Genomic DNA, 23412 nt, shown 5'->3' on the forward strand with positions numbered 1-23412 from the left:
GCTCGGGCGGGACACGCAGCGCCACCTCCTCAGACCCCCTGGGGTGGAGAGGCGGTGGCCACGCTCCAGGGAGTCACGCGTTGTGATCGAAGCGCAGGTGACTGCTCTGCGACACGAGATGAAAATCTGGTTACTCACCGCTACCTAAGGGGAGGCCCCTCACTGGCCGCACCCTCTCTGTCCTCAGTGACCACACACATCTGGTTGGCCAGAGAGGCTCAAGTTCTCTCTCTGCCGCCGCCGCAGGTGAAGGGAAGAGACGGAGACTGACTCCCGCTACGCAACACGCTTCCCACGCTGGCGGAGGGCTGGGTCAGTTTCCATGGTAACCGTGACTCATCTCCCGCTCCCACCTCCTTCCGCCGGGGCTTTGTTTGCAGGCTCGGAGCAGCGTGGGGCTGATCGGAGCAAAGCCTTACGTTCCGAACGGCCCGGCGCCGAAGTCAGCCAGAGACGGAAGCACGAGACCTCTCGAGAAGGAAGCAACAGGCGCAGAAGGACTGTCTCCCGATTTAGCATCTTTGGGGCTTTGTGGGAAATAGGAATGTGGAAGCCGGAAGTAACTATGTCCGAAGGATTCTGGGAATTGTAGTTTGGTTAATAACGGGGGGGGGGGGTTATCTTAGGGCCAAGGGCAATTCCGTTTCCGGTCTCACGTAGGTCCTTTTGTTAGTCTGGTCCGGCTCCCGCGTGGGAGGTGAGTTAAACTTGGAGAGGGTGTTTGTGGGTGTGTACCCTCGAGGTGGGGTAGGGGGCGAAGGAGTCAGAGACTGGAGGAAGAAGCTCCGGGTTCCCCCTCGTGAACCTGACTTTAATCCCTTGGCGGGAGCCTTTGGCCTCTGATTTTGCTCTTGGGGGAGGGGCTGAGCGGGAGGATGTGCGCATGCGCCGCGCGCCCCCCTCGTTCCTGGCATGTGCTTGCACATGTGTTGTGTGATTGTACGTTTTGGGGCGTACCTGTTTTGTGTGATCTTGGCCTTTGGCGTGTGGCAGTGTTTGAGCCAGGGTGAGCCCCCCAGCCGCTCTTGAGGCCGGTCTGGGAATGTCATGACCAAGGGGGAAAGAGAAAGAGTAGTCTAGAATCAATCAGGTTGTGGCAGCGAAGTGGTCTGGAGTCAGCAAGACCGGAGTGCAAATCCAGCCTCACATGGATGTGTGATACTGGATGTGTGACCCTGGCCAAGTCACTTAACCCAGTCTGCCTCAGTTTCCTCATCTGTAAAATGGGGATCATAGTGGCACCTGCCTCCCAAAGTAGTTGTGAGGATCAAATGATATAATTATGAAGCGCTTGGTACCTAGTAAGTTTTATATAAATGTTAGCTATTATTATAATTACTGTAAATCCAACCCCTGTGTGACCTTGGACAAGTCACTAAACCTTTGCTTCCACTTTCCTTTTGTGTAAGAAGTGGGCTTTGGCAGGACTGTTTCTGAGCTCCCAGCCCACGATCTGGAACGCTCTGACTGCATGTGCCAAAGGAAGAGTTTGCTAAAAGGAAAAACCCCCAAATCTACTTTGTGGTATAAAGTGGTATGTAGTAATATTATCCACCATTTAGTAGGGTCTTAAGGTTTGCAAAGCACTTGATCAGTATTACTTTTGAGCCTTACCCAGCAACCATGTGATGCTTTTTTTATCCCCATTTTACGGATGAGGAAACAGTCTGGCTAAGTGACTTGCTTAGGCTAGACTGATACAGATGAAATGTTGCAAGAATTTTCAGGGTTGTTGCTAGCCATAGCATGGTTACTGACAGACAGGTACCCTGCAGTTTATCTACTCAAGGATATGACTTAGACCATCAGGAGTTGATAAATGTGTGTGTCTCACAGTTCCATATATGTATACACACAGAGACACATGTGTATGTACATATGTAGACACATGAATATGCACGTGCACATGCATATATATACATATGTGTCATCTGTGCAATACATACTTCTTTCTCTCCATCTCCTTCTCTCCTCCCTTGCCTCTTTTCTCTTGAGCTTCTTGATGCAGAATTTTGGGTAAGATCATACAAGATATATGGAAAAGTAAACTTACATTTTTAGTAAAAGGAAAAAAATACTCCAGCTGTTACAAAGGCCTTTAGCATAGCCATTTACACCACACCTAAGGAGACAGTATTTTCTTTATTAGTTAGTTAATTAGCATTTGTTAAGCTGCTACTATATGCACCTTATTAGATGAATGAAGAGAAGTGGGTGAGTTCCTGGAATTATTCTAAATTTGTAAAGAGATTGTGGGAAGGGAGATAGCGAAGGAGACAGTGTTGCAAAATGGAGTCAGTTATGTCCTCCCCAAAATTCACTTTTGACAATAGTAAATCCCTAAGGTGGCATTCAAACTCGTGTTTTCCTATCTCCACATCCAGAGCATGAGTTAATATTTTAAAATCTTAAGTGTGTTTTTGAATCAACTCTGTGCCTGTTTGAAGACAGTTCCCAGTTGCTTGATGCTCACCTTGTCATATGTGTGTTCCAGGGTTCTGGAAAGACCTTGGATGAGGCTGGTGGATCTCTTTGGTTGACAACATCCTGTCATGGGCTGCTCTCTTAATCCTCATTTGTAGAGGCCAGGGGACCAGTATTCTACAAGGTTTACTAACTGAAGGAAATATATGTGAACTTCGAGGAAAAGAAATCAAACCCAAATGAAGAAATTTTTTCCTGAAACTACCAAATCCTCATTCCACATGGACAAGTTGGGAACTTGAGAGTGAAAGCAGAACATACCTTCACAATCATAATTCATTCTAGGAAGAAGACAAATCTGACTCCAAGAGAGAACTTCAGGAAAGAGGCTGGAAACAAAGCAAGTTGGAGCTTTGGGCCCTAGAGAAATTTTCCTTTATTACCCCTAGGAGATCAAGACTTGAGAGAAGTTAAAACCTACCAAGGCAGCAAGGAAGGGGTGACCATGGAAAAATTACCCCAAACTCTTGAAGAGAGAGGTAAGTATTAAAAGAAGGATGGGGCCAATTAGAGCAGGGGTTAGTCTCCCAGGAGTGGGGAAAGTAGAAAACATAGCAAAGAGGATACTGGGTATGGTAAATAAATGATTAGGAAACTTGGTAAGTAAGAAGTTAGGGATTTCAACTGAGTTTTACTTTTTCAGCTTAGTTTTCACCTTTATTTACATATCATGTTTTGCTCTCCTCTAAGCACCAGGATGAAGACCATACTCCATTGTTTGCACTTAATGGTAGGGTTTTGAAGTAAAGGATAGTTCAGATGTTCTACTCCTTTCTAAGCTTTTTACTCTAAGAATTGGGGAAAATACAAACCCCTCAGCTTGGTTAGTGTGCCTCTAACCTCTATTTTCCAAACTTATTTCACATTACTCCCTTTTATGCATTCCATATAAAGGCCAAACTGGCATATTTGGTGTCCACAGGATTTGGCATTCTTTGTCCAGTTTGTATCATTCCACTTCAGTTTCCTATGCCTTGACGGCTCTTTGTCCCCAGAGTTAAGGCCATATCTCCTTCTTGTTATGCCTACTGTGAAGAGGCTTAATTGGAGCCACGCAGTCCCCGTGGTCAGCCATACCTAGCATGAATGTGGTCTTTGAGAAATGACCTAGAACATTTACACCTCTCTCCCTCCACAGTTCTCTTCCCATTCACTGATACTCTACTTGAACTCATTCCTCAATGGTTAACATTCTCCTATTTCTTTTTATGCTTTCCCTATTACAGTGATACAAAACCCCTTGCTACTAACTCCTCACCCCCCATTGCCGTCAGCCTTGGCTGTCCACTTTCTTAGTCCCATCTGCTTCAGCCCTCCTCTTTCCCAATCCTCTGTCCCTCTCCTGAGCTGCCAGTGCCTTTCTTTATGTTCTCTCGAAAGTCTGCTTCATAGTTAACAAATTTTAATTTCAAATTAAATCTCTTCTTTTCTCACTCTTTCCATCACTCATGTCACTCATATCAGGCTTGTTTCTGCTAGCTGTGATTCCTTTGTCAGTCTTTCCAGTAGTGGCCATACTTGGAGCTCTCCAATTCACTGCTCATGGCAAGGGAGTTGGAATGCTCATTACTTCTGATTACCAGGCTCTCCCTCCAGCACCCTCAGTTGCTTTTCTCCAAAGAGTGCACATCATCCAAATTTAGCACCGGATCCACATTCTGGTGGTGGTTATCTCTTGACTCCTCAGGACATTTTACCTCATAATTCAGTGAGTTCATGCCTAATTCACAGTCTTTTTCTATTCCAATATCTGTCCTCCTACCAGGGGTCTTCAACTTATATATTAAAATTCTCTCAAATAACCTGATTTTCTAGTTCTTGGTCTACTGAATTTCTATGATCTACTCTTTCACTTAGCCACACACAGAGATGGTAGTCACACTCATGATCTTGCCACCACCTGCCAGTGTTCTGCTTCCATGTTCACGGACTCTGAAATGCTTGTGTCTTACCAGGTCCTGTATTATCCCATATTTCCCTGTGCCCTGTAGCCCTTACCCTTGTTCTTTATCCTTACTGTGACCTCCAACCATTCCATCTCTCCGCTCTTTCCCAGGACATTCCCCCTGCCTTGATTACATTCTGCTTCCTTCCCAGTCTCGACACCTTAGTGCATCATTTGAACTCTACAGTATCCTTTACTCTCAAATCCCTCGCTCCATTTTAAAAAGTGTATACTAGGAAATTTTATTCTATGTGGAGCTAGCTGATTGTAGTTTAGATGATTTTAATTTTGGTGGCAAGATCCAAAATTTCCTAATCTGGGGCAAATTGGATGTCAACTTCTTTCCATTGCCGATCCTTTTGTTAATACCATCATGACATCTCATCTGTTTCCTTTTCTCCACTCACATAGGTATCATCCTAGTTCTTTTTTTAAAATTTATTTATTTTTAGATTTCGACATTCATTTCCACAAAATTTTGAGTTCCAATTTTTCTCCCCATATCTCCCCTCCTCCCATCCCCAAATAACTTGCATTCTGATTACCCCTTCCCTCAATGTACCCTCCCTTCTATCACACTTCACCCTTCCCTTATCCCCATCTTCTCTCTTTTCTTGTAGGGCATGATAAATTTGTATACCCCGTTACCTGTATTTCTTATTTCCCAGTTATACGGAATAATAATTCTCAACATTCGTTTCTAATACTTTGAATTACAACTTCTCTCCCTCTCTCCCTCCCTACCCATCCGCACTGAGAAGGCAAGCAATACAATACAGGCTATATATGTATTGTTTTGCAAAAGACTTCCATAATAGTCATGTTGTGTAAGACTGACTATATTGCCCTCCATCCTACCCTGTCCCCCCCTTTTTTTATTCTCTTATTTGACCTTGTCCCTTCACAAAAATGTTTACTTCTAGTTACTCCCTTCTCCCATTTGCCCTCACTTCTATCATCCCCCTTACCCCACTTGTCTGCTTCTCCCCTACTTTCCTGTAGCATAAGATAGATTTTCATACTAAATTTAGTGAGCATAAGCCATATGTGAGGAGAGTAAACTTCACTTTTCCCCTCTCACCTCCTCCCTTTTCTCCTCCATTGAACAAGATTTTTCGTATCTCTTTTATGAGTGATAGCCTGCCCTATTCCATTTCTCCCTTTCTCCTCCGAGTATTTTCCTTTTCACCCCTTAATTTAATTTAATTTTTTAAATGGGTATCATCTCTTCTGATTGAACTTAATCTGTACTCTATGTCTACATATAATCCCTCCACCTACCCAAATACTGAGAAAAGTCTCAGGAGTTACAAATATTACCTTTCCATGTAGGAATATACACAGTTCAGCTTTAGAAAGTCTTTTATGATTTCTCTTTCCTGTTTACCTTTTCATGCTTCTCTTGATTCTTGTGTTTGAAAGTCAAATTTTCTATTCAGTTCTGGTCTTTTCATCATGAATGCTTGAAAATCCTCTATATCATTGAATGACCATTTATTCCCTTGAAGTATTATACTCAGTTTTGCTGGGTAGGTGATTCTTGGTTTTAATCCTAGTTCCTTTGGCTTCTGGAATATCCTGTTCCAAGCCCTTTGATCCTTTAATGTAGAAGCTGCCAGATCCTGTGTTATCCTGATTGTATTTCCACAATACTTGAATTGTTTCTTTCCAGCTGCTTGCAATATTTTCTCCTTGACCTGGGAACTCTGGAATTTGGCCACGATATTCCTAGGAGTTTCTCTTTTCAGATCTCTTTCAGGAGGTGATCAGTGGATTCTTTCAATATTTATTTTGCCCTCTGGTTCTAGACTATCAGGGCAGTTTTCCTTGATGATTTCATGAAAGATGATGTCTAGACCCTTTTTTTGATCATAGCTTTCAGGTAGTCCCATAATTTTTAAATTGTCTCTCCTGGATCTATTTTCCAGGTCAGTTGTTTTTCCAGTGAGATGTTTCACATTATCTTCTATTTTTTCAGTCTTTTGGTTTTGTTTTCTAACTTCTTGATTTATCTCATAGTCATTAGCTTCCCTGAATTCCACTCTCTCTTTTAAAGAACTGTTTTGTTCAGTGAGCTTTTGAACCTTCTTTCCCATTTGGTTAATTCTTCTTTTAAAGCCTCCTTCTCCTCATTGGCTTTTTGGACCTCTTTTCCCAATTGAGTTAACCTATTTTTAAAGGTGTCATTTTCCTCAACATTTTCCTTTTTTGGTTCTCCTTTAGCAAACTGCTGACTGACTTTTCAAGCTCTTCTGTGGCCTGGGCCCATTTCATATTCATTTTGGAGGTACTAGAGGCAAAAGCCTTGACTTCCTCTGACAGTATGCCTTGTTCTTCCTCATCTGAAAGGATGGAAAGAGACACATGTTCACCAAGAAAGTAACCTTATATGGTCTTATTTTTTTTCCCTTTTTTGGGCATTTTCCCATCCAGTTACTTGACTTCTGAATCCTTTGTCAAGAGGAGGGTCCTAGTGCTCCTCTTCCCCACAGTACCGTGCTCAAGGCTGAGATTCAGATCAGTTGCTCAGTTCCCCCAGGGGCTTTGGGGGGGGTGGGGCCACCATTGAGGGCTGAGGTACAGATCAGCTGCTCAATTCCCCCAGAGGCTTTAAGCTGAACTTCCTGGACAGTTGGACCCAGGCTGCTTCTGCGGCCATTGTAGCTGACCTCTGCCTGCTGCTGCTGCTACCGGTGCTACCTCTGCCACCGTCTGGGGCCACTGCTGGGGGGACCTTGTTCCCTTCTCACCCAGCTGTGAAAGCCCTCCCACACTGACCTTTGGAGCTTTCTTTGTCACTTGTGGGTTGAGGGATCTGGAACCCTCCCTGCTGGGAATTCTGCCCTGGAAGTCTGTTCAGGTCCTGTTCCTCTCAGTGCTGCACGGCCAGGGCTGGGCTCTGCTCCATTCAGCGTCATGTGAGATAGACCTTTCCTGTTGGCTTTCCAGGTTACCTTTGGCTGGAAACCTCTCTCACTCTGTTTTTCTGTGGCTTCTGTTGCTCTAGAATTTGTTGAGAGTCATTTTTTTACAGGTATCTTATGGGCTGTGGGGGAAGCGCTAGAGTATATGCACCTTTCTACTCCACCATCTTGGCTCTGCCCCTCCACCCTAGTTCTTAAAATGTAAGTCTGACCATGTTACATGTGCCACCTTCCCCACCTCAGTAAACTCTAGTGGTTTCCTGTTACATGTAAATTCAAATAGAAAGTTATTTGGCTTTTAAATTTTTCACAACCTGGTCCCTTCCTGCTTGCAGTTTTGTTACATTTGACTCTCCTCTACGTACTCCACAGTCTAATTATGCTGGAGTACTTGATGGTCTTTGTCCATGACATTCTATCTCCTCTCTTTCTGCCTATACACTGGCTATACTGGCTATACCCCATGCTTGTAATGTTTTTTTCTCCTCTCCTTACCTCTGCCTCTTAGGATCCCTGACTTTCTTCAAGACAGCTCAAATGCTACCTTCTGCAGTAGGCCTTTCTCAGTCTACTCAGCTGCCAGACCCTCTTCTCTGAAATAACCTCCATCTCTTCTGTATGTATCTTATATGTGTTTATTTACATGTTGTGCACCTCTTGGAGTGTAGCTCTTTTCTTTATCCCTGCAGCTTTTAGCACAGGGCCTCACACATAGGAAGTGCTTAATAAATGCTGGTTGACTTACTCTTGCCTCTTAGAGTCCTTTGCTTCCTTTAAAGTTCATCCTATGGGAAGTCTAATATTGTTGGAAGGGAACTCAACCATCTAGACCAACCCACACCAAAATGAATCCCTACTGTAATTTATACTTGAAAAGTGGTCATTTAACCTCTGCTTGAAGTTGAAGATCTCCAGTGAAGGGGACCTCACTAACTCCTATAGTAGCCCATTCCTGATTACCCCAAGATTGTCTTAGGTTTACTCATCTCTATACATGTTCTTTCCTTCAGTGGAATATAATCACCCTGAAGGCAGAGACTGTCACTTTTGTCTTGGCATTTTTAATATCCAGCACAATTCCTTGCATATTGTAGGTTTTTAATAAATGTTTGTTGAATTATATTTTTACATGTCATATTACTTTTATATTTTGTTTTTACATTGTTCTTATTCACTGAGGCACATTGGGCATATATCATTTCCATTTTACATGTTAGGAAATAGGTTTGGATAGATGAAAGTCATTGCTTAAGATATTATAGTAAATGCTCTGAGTAATAGCAGTACCACTACTGGGTTTGTACCCCAGAGAGACCAAAGAAAGAGGAAGAGGACCCATATGCATAAAACTACATACATACATACATACATGTACATACACACACATGCATATATATGTCAGCTTTTTTTGTTTTAGCAAAGAACTAGAAACTAAAAGTTTACCCATTATTTGAGAAATGACTAAACAAATTATAGTGTGTGAATGTAACAGAATATTATATTAAAAGTGATGAAAGAAACTATTTCAGTGAAACCTGGGAAGACTTGTATGAACTGATACAGTGAATTGAGCAGTACCAGGAGAAAAGTTATGATAACATTATAAATAAAAATAAGCGAAAAACTTAGGAATTCTTATCAATGCAACGATTAACTGTGATTCCAGGGGAGTCATAATGAAGTCTGCTAGCTACCTGCTCATAACAAGTGATGGACTCAAGATACAAAATAAGACCTACAGTTTCAGACAGCCAACACAACATGGAAATTTGTTTTGCTTGGCTGCATATTTGTTGAAATGACTTTTTTTCCCTCCTGTTTTGGGTATATAAGGTACAGAGGGGGCTAGGATAGTGAGAAGGAAAAGAAAGGTGGGTCATCGAAACATCTTTAACAGAGTGCAGAAGAAAGCAGAAAGAAGGCCAGAAAGAATTACAGACAAATAGAACAGCTTCTAAAGTTACATGTTGACTTTATCATATATTTGAAAAGCAAAGCACATTATACATAATCGAGAGCAGCAGTTTCAGGTGCAGTCTTTTTTTACTCTGTGTATAAGGAAATGCTGCTTTTATTTTGTGGTTCAAATTCAGAATTAAAATAAAACTTTAATTAAAAAGGTGCCGTCATTTGGTAATGACAGAGTCTAGACTGGCATTCATGACTTTCTAATTATTTTTATAGAAAGAATATATTTCTATTTCTTAATATACCATCTAGAAAGGCAGTTTCTTGAAAGAATTCCACAAAGTAATTCTTTGCATATCTTCCAAGCCCAAGAAAAGCATAAGAATTTTTTCCTCCCATAAGTGGCATAGTTGAAGGACAGAGTTGAATGCTATGTTGTACGTCACACAGCAGATAGGAGATAGAAATGTGACTTTACAACATAGGTCCTCATTCCCAGACCAGGACTCTTGTGTTAAAGAAAGTAAGTTTGGTTGATGGTTTTTATTTTTACCTCCCGATTGTTTCTTGGTGGAGCCTCTCTACCGCCACATCTGGAGCTTTGGAATCAGACTCTGTCATAACAAAGAAAAACAGTTAAGACAAAGCAGCAGATATGGGGACCATGTCTAATAATGTATGGTATAGAAGAAAGGGCATTGCCTCAAGTCAGAGGACCTAGATTCATAAGGCCAAGCCACGACTCTTTGGACTTTAGTTTTCTCTAAGGGAATTGGATTAAGATGACTTTTGAGGTCCCAGCTTTAGGGTGAACATTCTGCCTCTATAGTGTCCTGCCTCTCAGCTTTGGGGGGAAAGTATGTTTTGTTACCTGTTTTTTTGGGTTTTTTTTGACCAAGATTGATTATGAAAATCACTGAGAGTTTGAGTTCTTTTCATTTACATTATTATAGTTGTAATCTTTCCTGTTTTCCTTATTTCATTCTGCCCGAACTTCAACTTACCATAAGGATAAGGAAAGTGTTAGACTTAAGTTACCTTAAGTCATCATTCATGATTGTTTTCTGATGCTAGAAAATGGTGGGATTGATTCCTTGGCTCCCATTTGACTTCCCTCTTTGAGAATGGTAGTGTACGGTTTAACATTTTTTTAGATGACTCCTATATGCAAGGTGTTTTGGGGATACAAAGACAACAAAATGATAAAACAGCCTGCCCTCCAGAAGCCTAGATTTTGCTGGGAGATTCAGTGTGAGGATGGAGATCCTGGGCATGGGCATGAAGGTGGCATATGGAATGCTGAATTCTGAAAACAGACTTTAAGATGGAGAATAGTGCTGTGTAAAAAATATGGAAGGGGAAGCTAATGCCATATTATGAAGGACTTTGAAGAATTGGTATTCCAATCTAGAGACAATAGGAAACTATTGGTTTTTCTTGAGCAGGGTAATGATATGATCAGACCTGTGCTTAAGGACTCCTTCTTTTTTGGCACCTGTGTGAAAGTTGAAACTACCTGTAGGTGAGGAGGCCAGGAGTAGGGAGAACAATTAGGAGGCTATTGTAGTACATCAGAGGTGACTCCCATTAGATGGGGGAATTTCCGACTTAACCCTGAGGCTACTTTCTTAAAAGTTTCTTCTTTTTTTTCCTCTAGTTTTGCCTTCTCAAGATTCTGCCCTTTCTCAGAAGAAGACTTCAGGGGAGGATGGAATGACTGCTGTGGTCGTGACAGCCAAGTCCCAGGTGATTGATGATTTCTTTCTTTCCTGAAATGCTGTGTCAGTTCAAAGAATGGACACATTTTCTTCCCTTGCCTGGCGCATCTCAGAGAACCCTATTCAAAGAGCTTAGTGGTAGAAAATGTGTTCTATACTTGAATAGATTCAAGAGGTTCTGGCCTCCTTTAATGTTTCCCTAGCCAGCGTTCACTCATTCATCCTCCATGAAGCTTTCTAGAACTCTGTGCCCTGTTCTAGTTGTATGCCCCCTCGTTTTTTCAAATTATTCTTCTGTGTGCATCTTGCATTTCACCCTTTATCTCCACCTCCCATCCCACCCCCACTCCCCTTCATACCTATAGAGTGTTACCTCCTGGAAGGCAGGGCAGATTTCATTTTTTTCATTGTATTTTCCGAACACTTCTAATTCTCCCCAGGGTCAAACTTAATGCCTTAGTATAGTATTCATTAGCTATTGAGTTGAATTGGACAGATAGTACTGTATCATTCCCACATGTTATTACAGGTCTATTTAAGTTGTGAGAGATAGTATATAAAGGGCTGGTTTTGGAGTTAGGAAGAGCTGGGCTTCAGTCCTGCCTCTGGTAAATAATGGACAAGGTATTCAGTCTTGTAGTTACTTGGGCAATTTTCTTAGAATTTTTGTATCAGTAAAGGGAATTTCTACATTGAGGGTTCTGTATTCTATTGAAATTATAGGTCTGGATTCCCATCCCTCTGCCTCCTATGACTTTTATAAAAATTAGAATGTAAAATGAAGATATTACCCATGATTACACATTCAGGATATCATCTTCAACGGACATTTGCTTGTCCATATGTAGGACAATGCTAGATGCTGAGAATATAAAGTAATATTGTGACTGCTTTTCATGATGAAAGAGTGATGATTTAATTCAAGTCATATAGGAACTTTTCCATCTTTTAGAAGCATAAGGAGCAGAAAATTGCCTTATAAATAATAAATTTCTCATGTCAAATGAAGTAGATTCAAAACCATATGTTTTCCTTTTTCTAGCCCTACTCTCCCCAAATATAGAACTAAGCTCTAGTGGCATGACCAAACCCCAGCATCATGTGAATTAAGCTTAGGTGGGAGTAAGCATCGTCTATTTCTACAATAGTGCAGATGTTTTCTTGTGTGGATAGCCATTTACATATTTGGAGACATGGGTACCCTTTTTACATGTTAAGTTTTAAAATTTAATAAGGATATTACAAAGCATCCAGCATTTTCTTAGGTGCCAGTTCCTACTCATATGCACAGATTCTGTAATGTGGTCACCTAAGTGATAGCCAAACGTTAGTACAACTTTTGTCTTTTCAAGTACTACAAGATCCAGATCTCTTGGCTATTTTGAAAATAATCTTTTAAGAAATTAGCAGGATGATACTTACTTTTTATTGGTAAGAATGGTAAATCAGTTCTTACTTCTCTATCAATTTCTGCACATTCATGGACATATGAGCTCTAAGCACAAATCTTATAATTTGTGCTCCCAGAATGCTATCTTTAAGTCTCTCTGAATTAAAAAATACATACATAGTTCATGCTTTGCATTGTTTTTCTTAAGACCTTATCACAAGCCCCAAATGTCAGTTTTCTGAGTACCCTATCATGTAGTAGATAATCAGAAGTATAAAAGATCGACCTAAGATGTGAGCCTCGAACTTTATAAGCTATAACATGTCTCCAAAACAAAAGTTTTATGCCCGATACAGTATTATTTGCATAGTACATTTTTTGATCCCAGCTTTAATCACATTCAAGATTGATGATGACAAGTTAGCAAGCCTTTATTTAAACACTTTCTGTGTGCCAGGCACTATGCATGGTGCTGGGTATACAAAAAAGGGCAAAAACACAGCTCTTATCCTCAAGGACCTCACATTCTAAAGGAAGAGACAATATGGAAACATTTACACAGAGTAAATTGCAGGTAATCTCAAGTACTGGGGGAGGGTGGGTTATGGGGACTGGGAAAGACCATTTTCACATATTCATCTTGTATGTTATTTCTAGCTATTATCTTCTCTTGTGTATCTTAAATATTTTTTATGGGTTAAAATGTTTATGTTTTAAAAAATGAAACGGCTGGTGTGCTGAGGCCCATTTTGCTAGGACTGGGAAAAACCTTGAGACTTTCTGGTTTCAAGCACTGACCTTGTGACAAATAATTCTTCCCTACTGTGTTGGGAATGGTACTTTTCCTAGTAGTCATAGAACAGACCAACCCTGTACTTTTGTTTCTTAAAATACTAATATGCACGACAAATTAATGTTCTTCCTTCTGCTTCCTTGCCTTATACAGTTCTGCCATGTGGAATCTGTGAGCAATCATCTGAAAATTACAAATCTTGATAATGATTTATTTGCTCTTGCAAACTATTTAAGGAAAAGTCTGAAAATTTTAAGAAGTCACTAAAACTGCAACTTTAAGAGAAAGGTGATGGGAATGTTCCAGCTTTAAATATACTTACCTATCTTGGAGTTAGGATCAGCACTTGGGTACAATATACGTTCACAAGATAAGTTACTGAGGTAAGCATCTCAGTAACTGAATTAGTTGGTAGGATCAAGCCCCAGGGAAAAATGAGCTTAGGAAACCACTACTTACAAGAAGCCACTTTATATAGGATTGTGAATTTAATAATTTATAGTAAAAATAAAAATGATTGGCATATAGGTTGTAGTGATAATGACCCCTCATCCGTGCATCAGTGAATCTGTGATGTTGATGTATTCCCTCCTTCTGCCAGTGTACTCCTTACTCCATTCAGGCCTTCTTGTCCAGTGTAAATTTTGTTCATAACTTTTGTGAAATCTTCCATGGAGGACTTGACTAATATGGTTGAGCAGGGGTGGGGAACCTGCAGCCTTGAGACCACATGTGGCCCTCTAGGTCCTCAGGTGCAGCCTTTTGACCAAGTCCAAGTTTTATAGAATAAATCCTTTTATTAAAGGAAGTTTGGATTCAGTCAAAGGGCCACACTTGAGGACCTGAAGGGCCATATGTGGCCTCAAGGCTGCAGGTTCCCCATCCTTTTGAGATTATTCTAGGACTTGATGTGTTCAGCATTTTTTGCATATAGGAGTAGCTGGACGACTTCACCTCTCTAGGGAATTTCTCTTCCATTTGAACTCTTTGCAGTACATCCCCTATAACAGAGGCAATACAAATACTTGTACATCCCCCTGTTTTATGCTTTGCTTTATGTTATCCTTGTGGCGGCTCTTCAAGGAATTTTATATGCTTTTATGTGAGAAATACTTTGTTGGGGGCTATATTTGCTCTACTAAGTTAGATGCTTTTTTTGTAAAACAGCAAAGTAGAGTCTCATTCTCATTACCTTTCAGTTATTTAGCTAATGGTTTAGTCTGCAAAAGCCTGCTTGTTCTTTCTTGTTTTCATCACAAAATTTTTGATGCGTATATAGTTGGACTGCTCCTTAAGATTGTGTTTAAGAGATGAAGTTTATAGCAGAAAGGATATTTCAGAATACACAGACAACAAGAAGGGGACTGCAGTAAAAGCTTCCCAGCATGAAGTTTTGGCTTCAGGTGGACTAATATTCTTTTTCCCATCACATGCTTTTACTCTTAAGTCTCAGTATATTTGCCTGTGTTTTCCCCAAACCATCATGTACCAGGCATGCTTTCTTGATAACGCCTTCCAGTTAGATTCTGATTCCACCTCCTCAAAACTTCCTTCATTACCATTGTATTTAGATCTCTTTACAACCTCTCTAGCATTTTGGTCTATCTCACACAATTTGGCACTTGATTATATATGTTATGTTGCCTTGTTTCATATGTGTGTGCTTAGCCACATACTTCAAGGTTGGGGATTGTGCCCCAAGTAGGCACTTAGATTTGACTTGACATATATTAAATTTAATAAAGAGCAGTTCTTATCTATCCTTTCTGTCATCTCTCGTGTTGCCAACTGCAGGAATGCATTTGATCTTTCAGAAATCATTGACATTGAAGGATATGGCTATGGAGGTTACCCGAGAGGAGTGGGAACAACTGGACCCTGCTCAAAGAAACCTGTACAGGGATGTGATGTTGGAGAGGTATAGAAACCTGGTCTTGTTGGGTAAGGACATTTTCCCCTTGTGAATTTCTTCATTGGGCATTCTCATTTCCATAATATCCAAGAGCTTTGGAAGTATCAGATTTAGCTAAACTTGGTTTTGCTTTGGGATTCATGCATCATTTTATTTTTTCTAATTAGACATGGGTAATTTATTGTGCTACCCCTTGGGTTGTAGCATCTTTGTCCTGACATATACCTGAAGAGGTAATGAGAGACTTCTGTCCTTATAACAAGGAGGCTAAAAGGAATCATTTGCTTTTCTTGAGTGCATCCTTCCTGTGAACATAATACTGAATACCATTCAGAAGTTCTTCACTTTTCCCCACACCACTCCATCATGGTCTTTTTCCTGAAAGGTAAGTGGTTGTATTATCCTCAGCATAAATATCCATTTCCTTTGTCCTGAACAGGGCTTCCAATTTCTAAGCCTGATGTAATCCCCCAGTTGGAACGAGGAAAAGAGCCATGGATGCTGGAGAGAAGAGACCCAAAAGGTGCCCACCTAGGTGAGTGCAGAAAATAGGTAGGGAGGAGTTATTGGAAATAACAGTCCAAGTAGTGGTGGGGATTGTAGCTTTGAAATATTTTGTGAGGAACTCTCATCAGATTCTCCTGTGTCTGTGGAGAAAAGTAAGTCCACATGGTGTGAGTTACCCTTACATACTGGACTGAACAATGTCTTCTTCCTTCAATTTCTCAGTAATTTGCCTGAACTTTTCTTCTACGCTCATCACATTTGCCTCTCACAGTTATTTATGTACATTTCTTAGCATTCCTTCTCCTATTAAATTGAGATTGGGGAAGGTCTGCCTGGAACATTGTAGGTATTGAACTGAATTACACCATTGAATAGCAAGTTTCATCATCCAATTCAGAGCCTCCTTAATCCTGGCATAGTTTGCTGCAGTAGCTTCCTAGCTGATTTTCCTCATTCCCATCCCTCTTGCAATCTTGCAGATATATACTGTGTCTACACTAATCTGTGTAGATGTTACTTTCCTAAAGTAAGCTCATTCACTAACATAGTCCCTGTTGCTTTCCTTACTTTGATGATACTCTGCTTTTTTATCATGTAATTATTTCCTCAAGTGTTGCAAAGTACAACTCTCCTATGATGCCTTATCCTCTGTGACTCTGTCCACATCGTAACATAATTCTTTATAGAGGGCCCAACTAGTGTTTTGGGGGGCCTTCTACTTTTGCTACCTCAGAGGTATCAGTATACCGCTAAGACTGTCTATCTGTTGTCTTATCCTTACCACATGACTTGTTTACCTCTTTTTCTTGTTGCTTACCATATCAAATCTAACTTCTTCAGCAGTAATTTTTAAGTCCTTTCCAGCTGGGTAGTGCCAATGGATGGAGTGCTGAACATGGAATCAGGAAGACTGAGTTTATATCTGGCCTCACTTACTAATTGTGTGACCTTCAGCAAGCCACTTAACCTTTATCTGCCTTAGTTTTCTCATCTGTGGAGAGAATGTAGGCCTTATATCCTGGGGTTGTGGTGAAGATAAATGAGTTAGTATTTAAGTGCTTTGCAAACCGTAAAGCACAATGTAACCGTTACTGTTATTATTGCTGTTGTTATTTTTACCTGGTCCCTACCTTAGATAGTCACCGTTTCTTTTCCTCATTGCTGTCTAATTCGAACCCTCTGTTCTTTGGGCCTTTATCTATTCTGTGCTCCACAGCAAAAGTCCCACCTCTTTCCTGCTGTTCTATCCATCTTCTTCATTTTTAAGATATAGTTAAAGTCCCTGTTCTTTAAATCCTTTCTCAACTGTTCTAAGCCTAAATCCCATCCTTCTCTGAACTCCTACTATAGTTTGTGCTACAAAATATCTCACTTGGTTATATACTTGGTAGTATTGTTTGTGTAACTAACTATGTTAGAATCATAAATTTTAGAGTTAGAAGGCCTTCAGCTCAGAGACACTTCTCTAACATCATACAGTGAATTAGTAGCCACGCAGGTATTAGAACTCGGATGTCTTGACTCCCTATGCAGTAGTCTTACTACAATACATATGCACTTCACAGTGTTGATCTTGTCTCCATATCTCTACTGTAAGCTGGAGAGAAGGAACCCTGTCTTATACTTCTATTTCCAATGCTAGGCATGCAGATTCTTAATAAGTGCTTGATTAATTATTAAATTAATTTAATTAAATTAATTTAATAATTAAATTAATTATTAAAAAATAACTTTCTCTTTGGAACATTTTTTTTAGCTAATAGTCTTGTTTTTGTCTCACCTTTCCTGACAATTTGCTTTTTTGTCAGCTTTATGCATAGCACTCTTGCTGTGTACTCCGGGACTGTATAAGTAGTGGAGGATCAAATTCCTGTTCTCTAGAACCTCTGCTTGGGAAGATAAGGCAGAAACTTATGCAGAATGTTCAGTAACAATTCAAGTATACATATTCACTGTACCTGAATAAATAATACAGACAGTACTTTAGAAATTTTTTAAAGGGAGAGATTAGTGTGGGCTGGTATCGTTGAGGAAGACTTTGTGAAGTCTGTGGAATTGGAGATTGTCCTTGGAAGATGTCTAGAGATTAGAGAAGTGGAAAAAGTATCTCTGCAGGGAGATCAGCATGAGCAAAGGCGTGGAGTTAGAGGTGATCAGGCCAGATTTGGAAGAGAGGACAGGTAATGCTCTTATAGGGTTAGGGTTAATACCAGGAGATGGCATCGAATTAGAGTGCATAAGACTAAGAATGCCAGATTTAAGAATTTGGCATTATCCTGAATGTATGGGAGATTTTTGAGTATAATCAGGTAAAAAGGTGTTAGGATTAGTCTAGACCATCAAATACAGGACAGATTAGAAGGGTGGCGAGCGTAGAAAACTGTTACAGTAACCCTGATAGGAATTTATACTGGATTAGGTTGCTGGCTTTGGGCATTTCCAGGAAACATGTCCTGATCTTGATTTGCCTTTTTCAGCTACTGTTAAATTTCATATTTTATAATCACTGATGCTTAGGTTTTTCATTATTTTTCCAAACTTCATCTTTTTTATTCTTTAATGACTTGTGGCCTCTCTTACCATCACTTCTTCACTCATTCACAAAAATGTCACTAATAATCATGCCTACTCCAGGTTCAGACAACTATTAGATCAGATTTAGGTAACTTCTTATTACAGCATTCTTCGGTGGGATCCAAATCATTGAACATGGTCTTTCAGAAACCACAGGTGGGACTCCTTACTTGTCCTAGCATTTGCTGACATTCACTAAAGCTCTTGTGAATTATTCCTGCTTTCTCTTAACTTATAAACTTCCCTCAGAACTTTAGTGCAAAGTCCCACTGATGCTCAGATTCTTTAAGCTCATGTCACCACAATGCTAACTCTTCCTTCACCACACCTTGATTTGCTCAAAATATCCCATTAACACTATCCCTGTGGCTGTATCCTGATGTCTTTACAAAGGCCTGGGGAATAGCTGGCTTGGCAGCTGCCCTTTGACCCCACCTACCCTTGAGCATATGGCCATTTTTCCTTTGTCAGCATGTTAAACCTCTGAAACTCTTGTCTGAGGAATGTTGGACTATATTCAAATACTGTCAGGTTCCTCCTCTTGTAGGCATTGTTTTCAGTTTCATTATTCTCTTCCAGCTAAAGTAGATCCCTTCTAACACAGAATAATGGGGACATTTCTTTTTCATTTCTTTCAGATTGGGATATTAGACCTGAAACTGAGGAGTTAATTTCAAGGCAGGACATTTCTGAAGAAGAATTATCCCATGGGGTGTTAATGGAAAGACTCACAAGAGATTCCATGTTGGAAGAAACCTGGCAATGTGAAGGACAGTTAGAGGAGCAACAGGGAAACTATGAGAAACCTTTAAACCAAGATGCAGCTATTCACAAGAAAACTACTGGGGAGAGAAGCCATCAGTGTAATGAGTTTGGGAGAAACTTTGGCCTGAGGTCATTCATTGTTACACCACAGAAAGTTCCTACAGGTGAGAGACTTCTTAAATGTGATACATTTGGAGAGAATTTAAAACAAAATTCAGACCTGATTAAAGATCCGAGAATTTGTGCAGGGAAGAAGCCTTGGAAATGTAATGATTGTGGGAAAGCCTTTAGTTACTGCTCAGCCTTTATCCTCCATCAGAGAATTCATACAGGAGAAAAACCCTATGAATGTAATGAATGTGGAAAAGGTTTCAGCCAGAGCATACACCTTACCCTTCATCAGCGAATTCATACTGGAGAGAAACCCTATGAATGCAATGAATGTGGGAAAGCCTTCAGTCACCGATCAGCCCTTATTCGACATCACATAATTCATACTGGAGAGAAACCCTATGAATGTAATGAATGTGGGAAAGCCTTTAATCAAAGTTCATACCTTACGCAACATCAGAGGATTCATACTGGAGAGAAACCCTATGAATGTAATGAGTGTGGGAAAGCCTTTAGTCAAAGCACGTTTCTTACTCAACATCAGGTAATTCATACAGGAGAGAAACCATATAAATGTAATGAATGTGGGAAAGCCTTCAGTGACCGCTCAGGGCTCATTCAACATCAGAGGACTCATACTGGGGAGAAACCCTATGAATGTACTGAATGTGGAAAAGCCTTTGGTTACTGCTCTGCTCTTACTCAACATCAGAGGACTCATACTGGAGAAAAACCTTATAAATGTAATGATTGTGAGAAAGCTTTTAGTGACCGCTCCGCCCTTATACGGCATCAGAGAACTCATACTGGAGAGAAACCCTATAAATGCAAGGAATGTGGGAAAGCCTTTAGCCAGAGTTCATCCCTTACAAAACATCAGAAAACGCATACTGGAGAGAAACCATATAAGTGTAATGAATGTGACAAAGCCTTCAGTCAGAGCTCTTCCCTCTCTCAACATCGAAAAACTCATGTTGGCAGTAAAGCCAGCAAATATGGAAAAGTCTTCAGTGATCACTCAGCATTTACTCAACAAAAGAGAATTCATACTGGATAGAGATTCCACGAATTCAGCAAAAGTTTGAGGGTTTACTATGAGTCTAGCACTGTATTAAATGCTGTGGATACTGCAAAGACTGTAAGACAGTTACAAAATGATCATGCACACCAAAAAGTTGTTATGGTTGATGTGCAGTCCTATATGGGATCCTGATAGTAGGCGTGTTGAATATAAATGTGGAATCTGGCATATTTTAAAATGTTTTAGTGGATGACGCTGAGGGATTTCCTTGACAAAGTAATGATTGTCTTTATACTGGTAATGTGATGTGAGCTTTTGAGTCCTTGAGAAAGGGAATGGGATGACCTTCAAAAGAGTGAGACTCTATACAGTGTTGATGATGGAGTATGGAACACTTAACTTTTAGAAAAACTAGATGTGAAAGAATGCAAGATGTGTTGATCTAGAGTGAAAATTTGGGGAAACTGCTGTCTAGAAAGACATTAAAAAACAAAAGCATGAGAAAAAAAGAGAAAAGAACAGGACTGGATAAAACTCAGGAAGTATTTATTGATAAAGGCAGTCTCAGCTGAATATCTATGATCAAAAGAAAGGCTGTCAGAGAGTTTCGTCTGTGCAGATATCCAGAGCATTGGTTTTATTGGTGAGGCCTTTGGTTCCCACAATAGCAAGTTCCGCTTGGAAGCCTAAGTGTAATGGAACTATGGCCAGACAAAAGAATCCTACCCCAACAATTTAGGGAAATTTAAGACTACAGCTTAGGTCCACAGTTAATGAGCAGGGTAGATTAGTAAAAGAATTAAAACCCCAAGAATTGGAGACCGGTAACAAGGACTTGCAGACTAGAAAGGAAAGGAATGAAGGATCAAGACTTTTTGATAATTTAAATGCTTCCTAGATGAATAGCTTGAGAATGTTTTTGTTATTTACCTCAGCTGTACAGGGTTGTATTAGAGAATTTGCTGTAGTTTTGTTGTGTGTTTGAACTCCTTATATGCTGGCTTACAGAGGACAAAGTAGGAAAAAAATACTTTCAGAAAATATTTCCAGAAAAGAGGAAATAGGGAAAGACAGTAAACTATAGGATAGAGTTTGTCTTCTTCCTTTTAACCCCTTAGTGATAGAAGAAAAAAGGCCTTGGTGACAGAGAATCTGGCTGAGAGAGTCATCTCTTTACATGGTATCCCATTTTGCTATATAAAGTCCCTCAAAGAGTTTACATTTTGGTTAGGGGAGTAAACCTTTATCCATAACAATCCTTATTTGGCATCAAAGAATTCCTCTTGAAGAGAAAATCATGAATGCCTTATGGCTGTAATCATACTTCAGGCCTTTGGCTAAGCTTGAACTCTCCAGGCAGAGCAGAAGGAGTACCCTGAAAGCCCAGTCCAGTGGAATATTTGTTATTATAGTTATCTATAGGTTCAGTTTAGAATTCATGACTCTCATTCGCTCTATGCCAGTGTCATAATAACAAAGATCTATTCATTCTTAACTAATATGCAAAATAGATACCATATTTACCCCCAAATCTTATGCATTGATCTGGTGTATGGATCAGAAACTTTTATTAAAGGAAATGAAAGGACATATGGAATCTTAAGATGATAATAATTCACATAAAGTTCTCTAAGGTTTAAAAAAGCACTTTATATACATTTGATCCTCACAACAATCTTATGAGGTAGGTTCTATTATTATCCCCTTTTTAGACGAGTAGACTGAGACTCAGATGCTAAGTAACTTGCCCATATAATGTGTCTAAATTGAACTCTTTCTGTCTAGTATTCTAGACTGTGCCAAACTGCCTCTAAAATATCATCCAATTTTATAGTAGGAAGTTTGGAGTAATATTTTGAGAGTGGGATATGGTTAGAGAAAAGTTTGAAATGAAGTAAACATTGGTAATAATCTGACAATAGAGGGTAATTGACTCCAGTTTGGCTCAAACCTAATCCTAGGAAAATAAAATAACATTGTGGAGAAAACAGCAATATTATTTTTTTATTCTGCTGTTTAAAACAATGTGAAAAGTTGGGTGATAGTTGGAAGGGTCTTTAAAGATCATTGAGTCCCACCTTTTTTATATTATGAAAACAATAGCTGAAACTTTTATAGCTGTTTATAATTTAGAAAGTGCTTTGCGATTCTCTCTTTACATCTTTAAAGTATTCCCCAAGTGAGGGAACAGGCTTAGAGAGAGGGAGGTTAAACTAATCAAAGTTTAGAAGCTTTAAACTAGATTTAAATAAGCCAGCAAGAAGATTAATTGGATTAAAATGTAATGGTTTTCTAAATTCAGGGCTTAGAGAATAAGCCCCCAGTATTTGGTTATTGACTGATAGCATCTAGGTTGCGGAAGAGAAGAGATGAAAAGAAAGGGATGAGCCTTCCTTTAAAATAACTATTCACAGAAAAAAACCAATAAGGATGTGTAATAGAATAAATGAAACTTTTCTTCTGTTTGATGATCACTTCTTCCTGATTGACAGAACATAAGTGGGAACTCAGAGTCTGGACAGATGCCATCTTTTCTCTCTTTATTGACTTAGGAACTGCAAGTGGTTTGTAAAGACCTCTGAGAAGTTTTGTGTCCGATATGCATAGAATAGCATGAATCAATTAGGACCAAGTACTAGGGACAGACTTTGGCTTGTAGACCAGAGATAAGCTCTAGAACTTGGTAGGGCTACAAACTTGGGGGATTTATAATCTAGAAAATATGAGAATTTAATTCTAAATCAAAATAAAAATAAATTGGAAGGAGGACAAGTGGGGATGAGATCACAGATGCACATAGACTTGGGTTTGGCTATCTATTCTTTTATAGTTATTTTTAAAAATCCTGTATAAAAAGTGATTGTAATTGCAGGTCACATTATTGTATGTACTTGAATAACAAAGAATGTTAAAAAAAACAAACCTGGCTGAATGTAGAGTGTATGTCACAATCAAAATGAACGGGTGCACCATCTAGTGGTAGCCTTCATGGAATCTGAGGGAATGTGTCCAAGTAGATAGAAAAATGAGAAGCAGGTGGTAGTCTGATACAGAATGGTCTTTGGCCTCTCTAAGGAAAAGGTAATCCAGCTAGATGACTGCTTCTGGGCATTTTGCAGTGTGAGAGGAAAGGGAACTGAAGCTAGCCAAGAATTAGAAACTTTCTCAAGGGGTAAGAAATGTGGGTTGTTTTTTCCCCATATAAAATGATGAAATATATAAATTACAATAAATTTGAGTTCCTTTACCGAGGAAAGGTCTTCTGTGTCTTTCTGGGTCTTTACCTAATGGAACTCATAGAAAAAATGCTAAATATTTATTTGAAGGACATTGGTTTAAATCCTGACTCTGTTGTTTTAT

At 39.7% G+C, this 23412-nt stretch overlaps 1 protein-coding gene across 2 annotated transcripts; it reads left to right on the top strand.

Moving 5' to 3' along the window:
- Positions 1-600: 600 nt before the first annotated feature.
- On the top strand, positions 601-22974 carry ZNF892 (zinc finger protein 892). Of its 2 annotated transcripts, none has more exons than XM_072634700.1 (6): positions 601-697; positions 2495-2963; positions 10919-11007; positions 14957-15103; positions 15514-15609; positions 18794-22974. In XM_072634700.1, exons 4-6 carry the CDS (start codon positions 14959-14961, stop codon positions 20086-20088), a joined length of 1536 nt encoding a protein of 511 aa, XP_072490801.1. In that variant the 5' UTR covers positions 601-697; positions 2495-2963; positions 10919-11007; positions 14957-14958; the 3' UTR covers positions 20089-22974. The 2 variants fall into 2 exon arrangements, with proteins under 2 accessions (XP_072490801.1, XP_072490800.1); XM_072634699.1 differs by having other exon boundaries at positions 14977-15103.
- The last annotated feature ends 438 nt before the right edge of the window (positions 22975-23412 follow it).

The sequence above is a fragment of the Notamacropus eugenii genome, chromosome 1 (assembly GCF_028372415.1).
Source record: "Notamacropus eugenii isolate mMacEug1 chromosome 1, mMacEug1.pri_v2, whole genome shotgun sequence".
Classification (NCBI taxonomy): Eukaryota; Metazoa; Chordata; class Mammalia; order Diprotodontia; family Macropodidae; genus Notamacropus; species Notamacropus eugenii.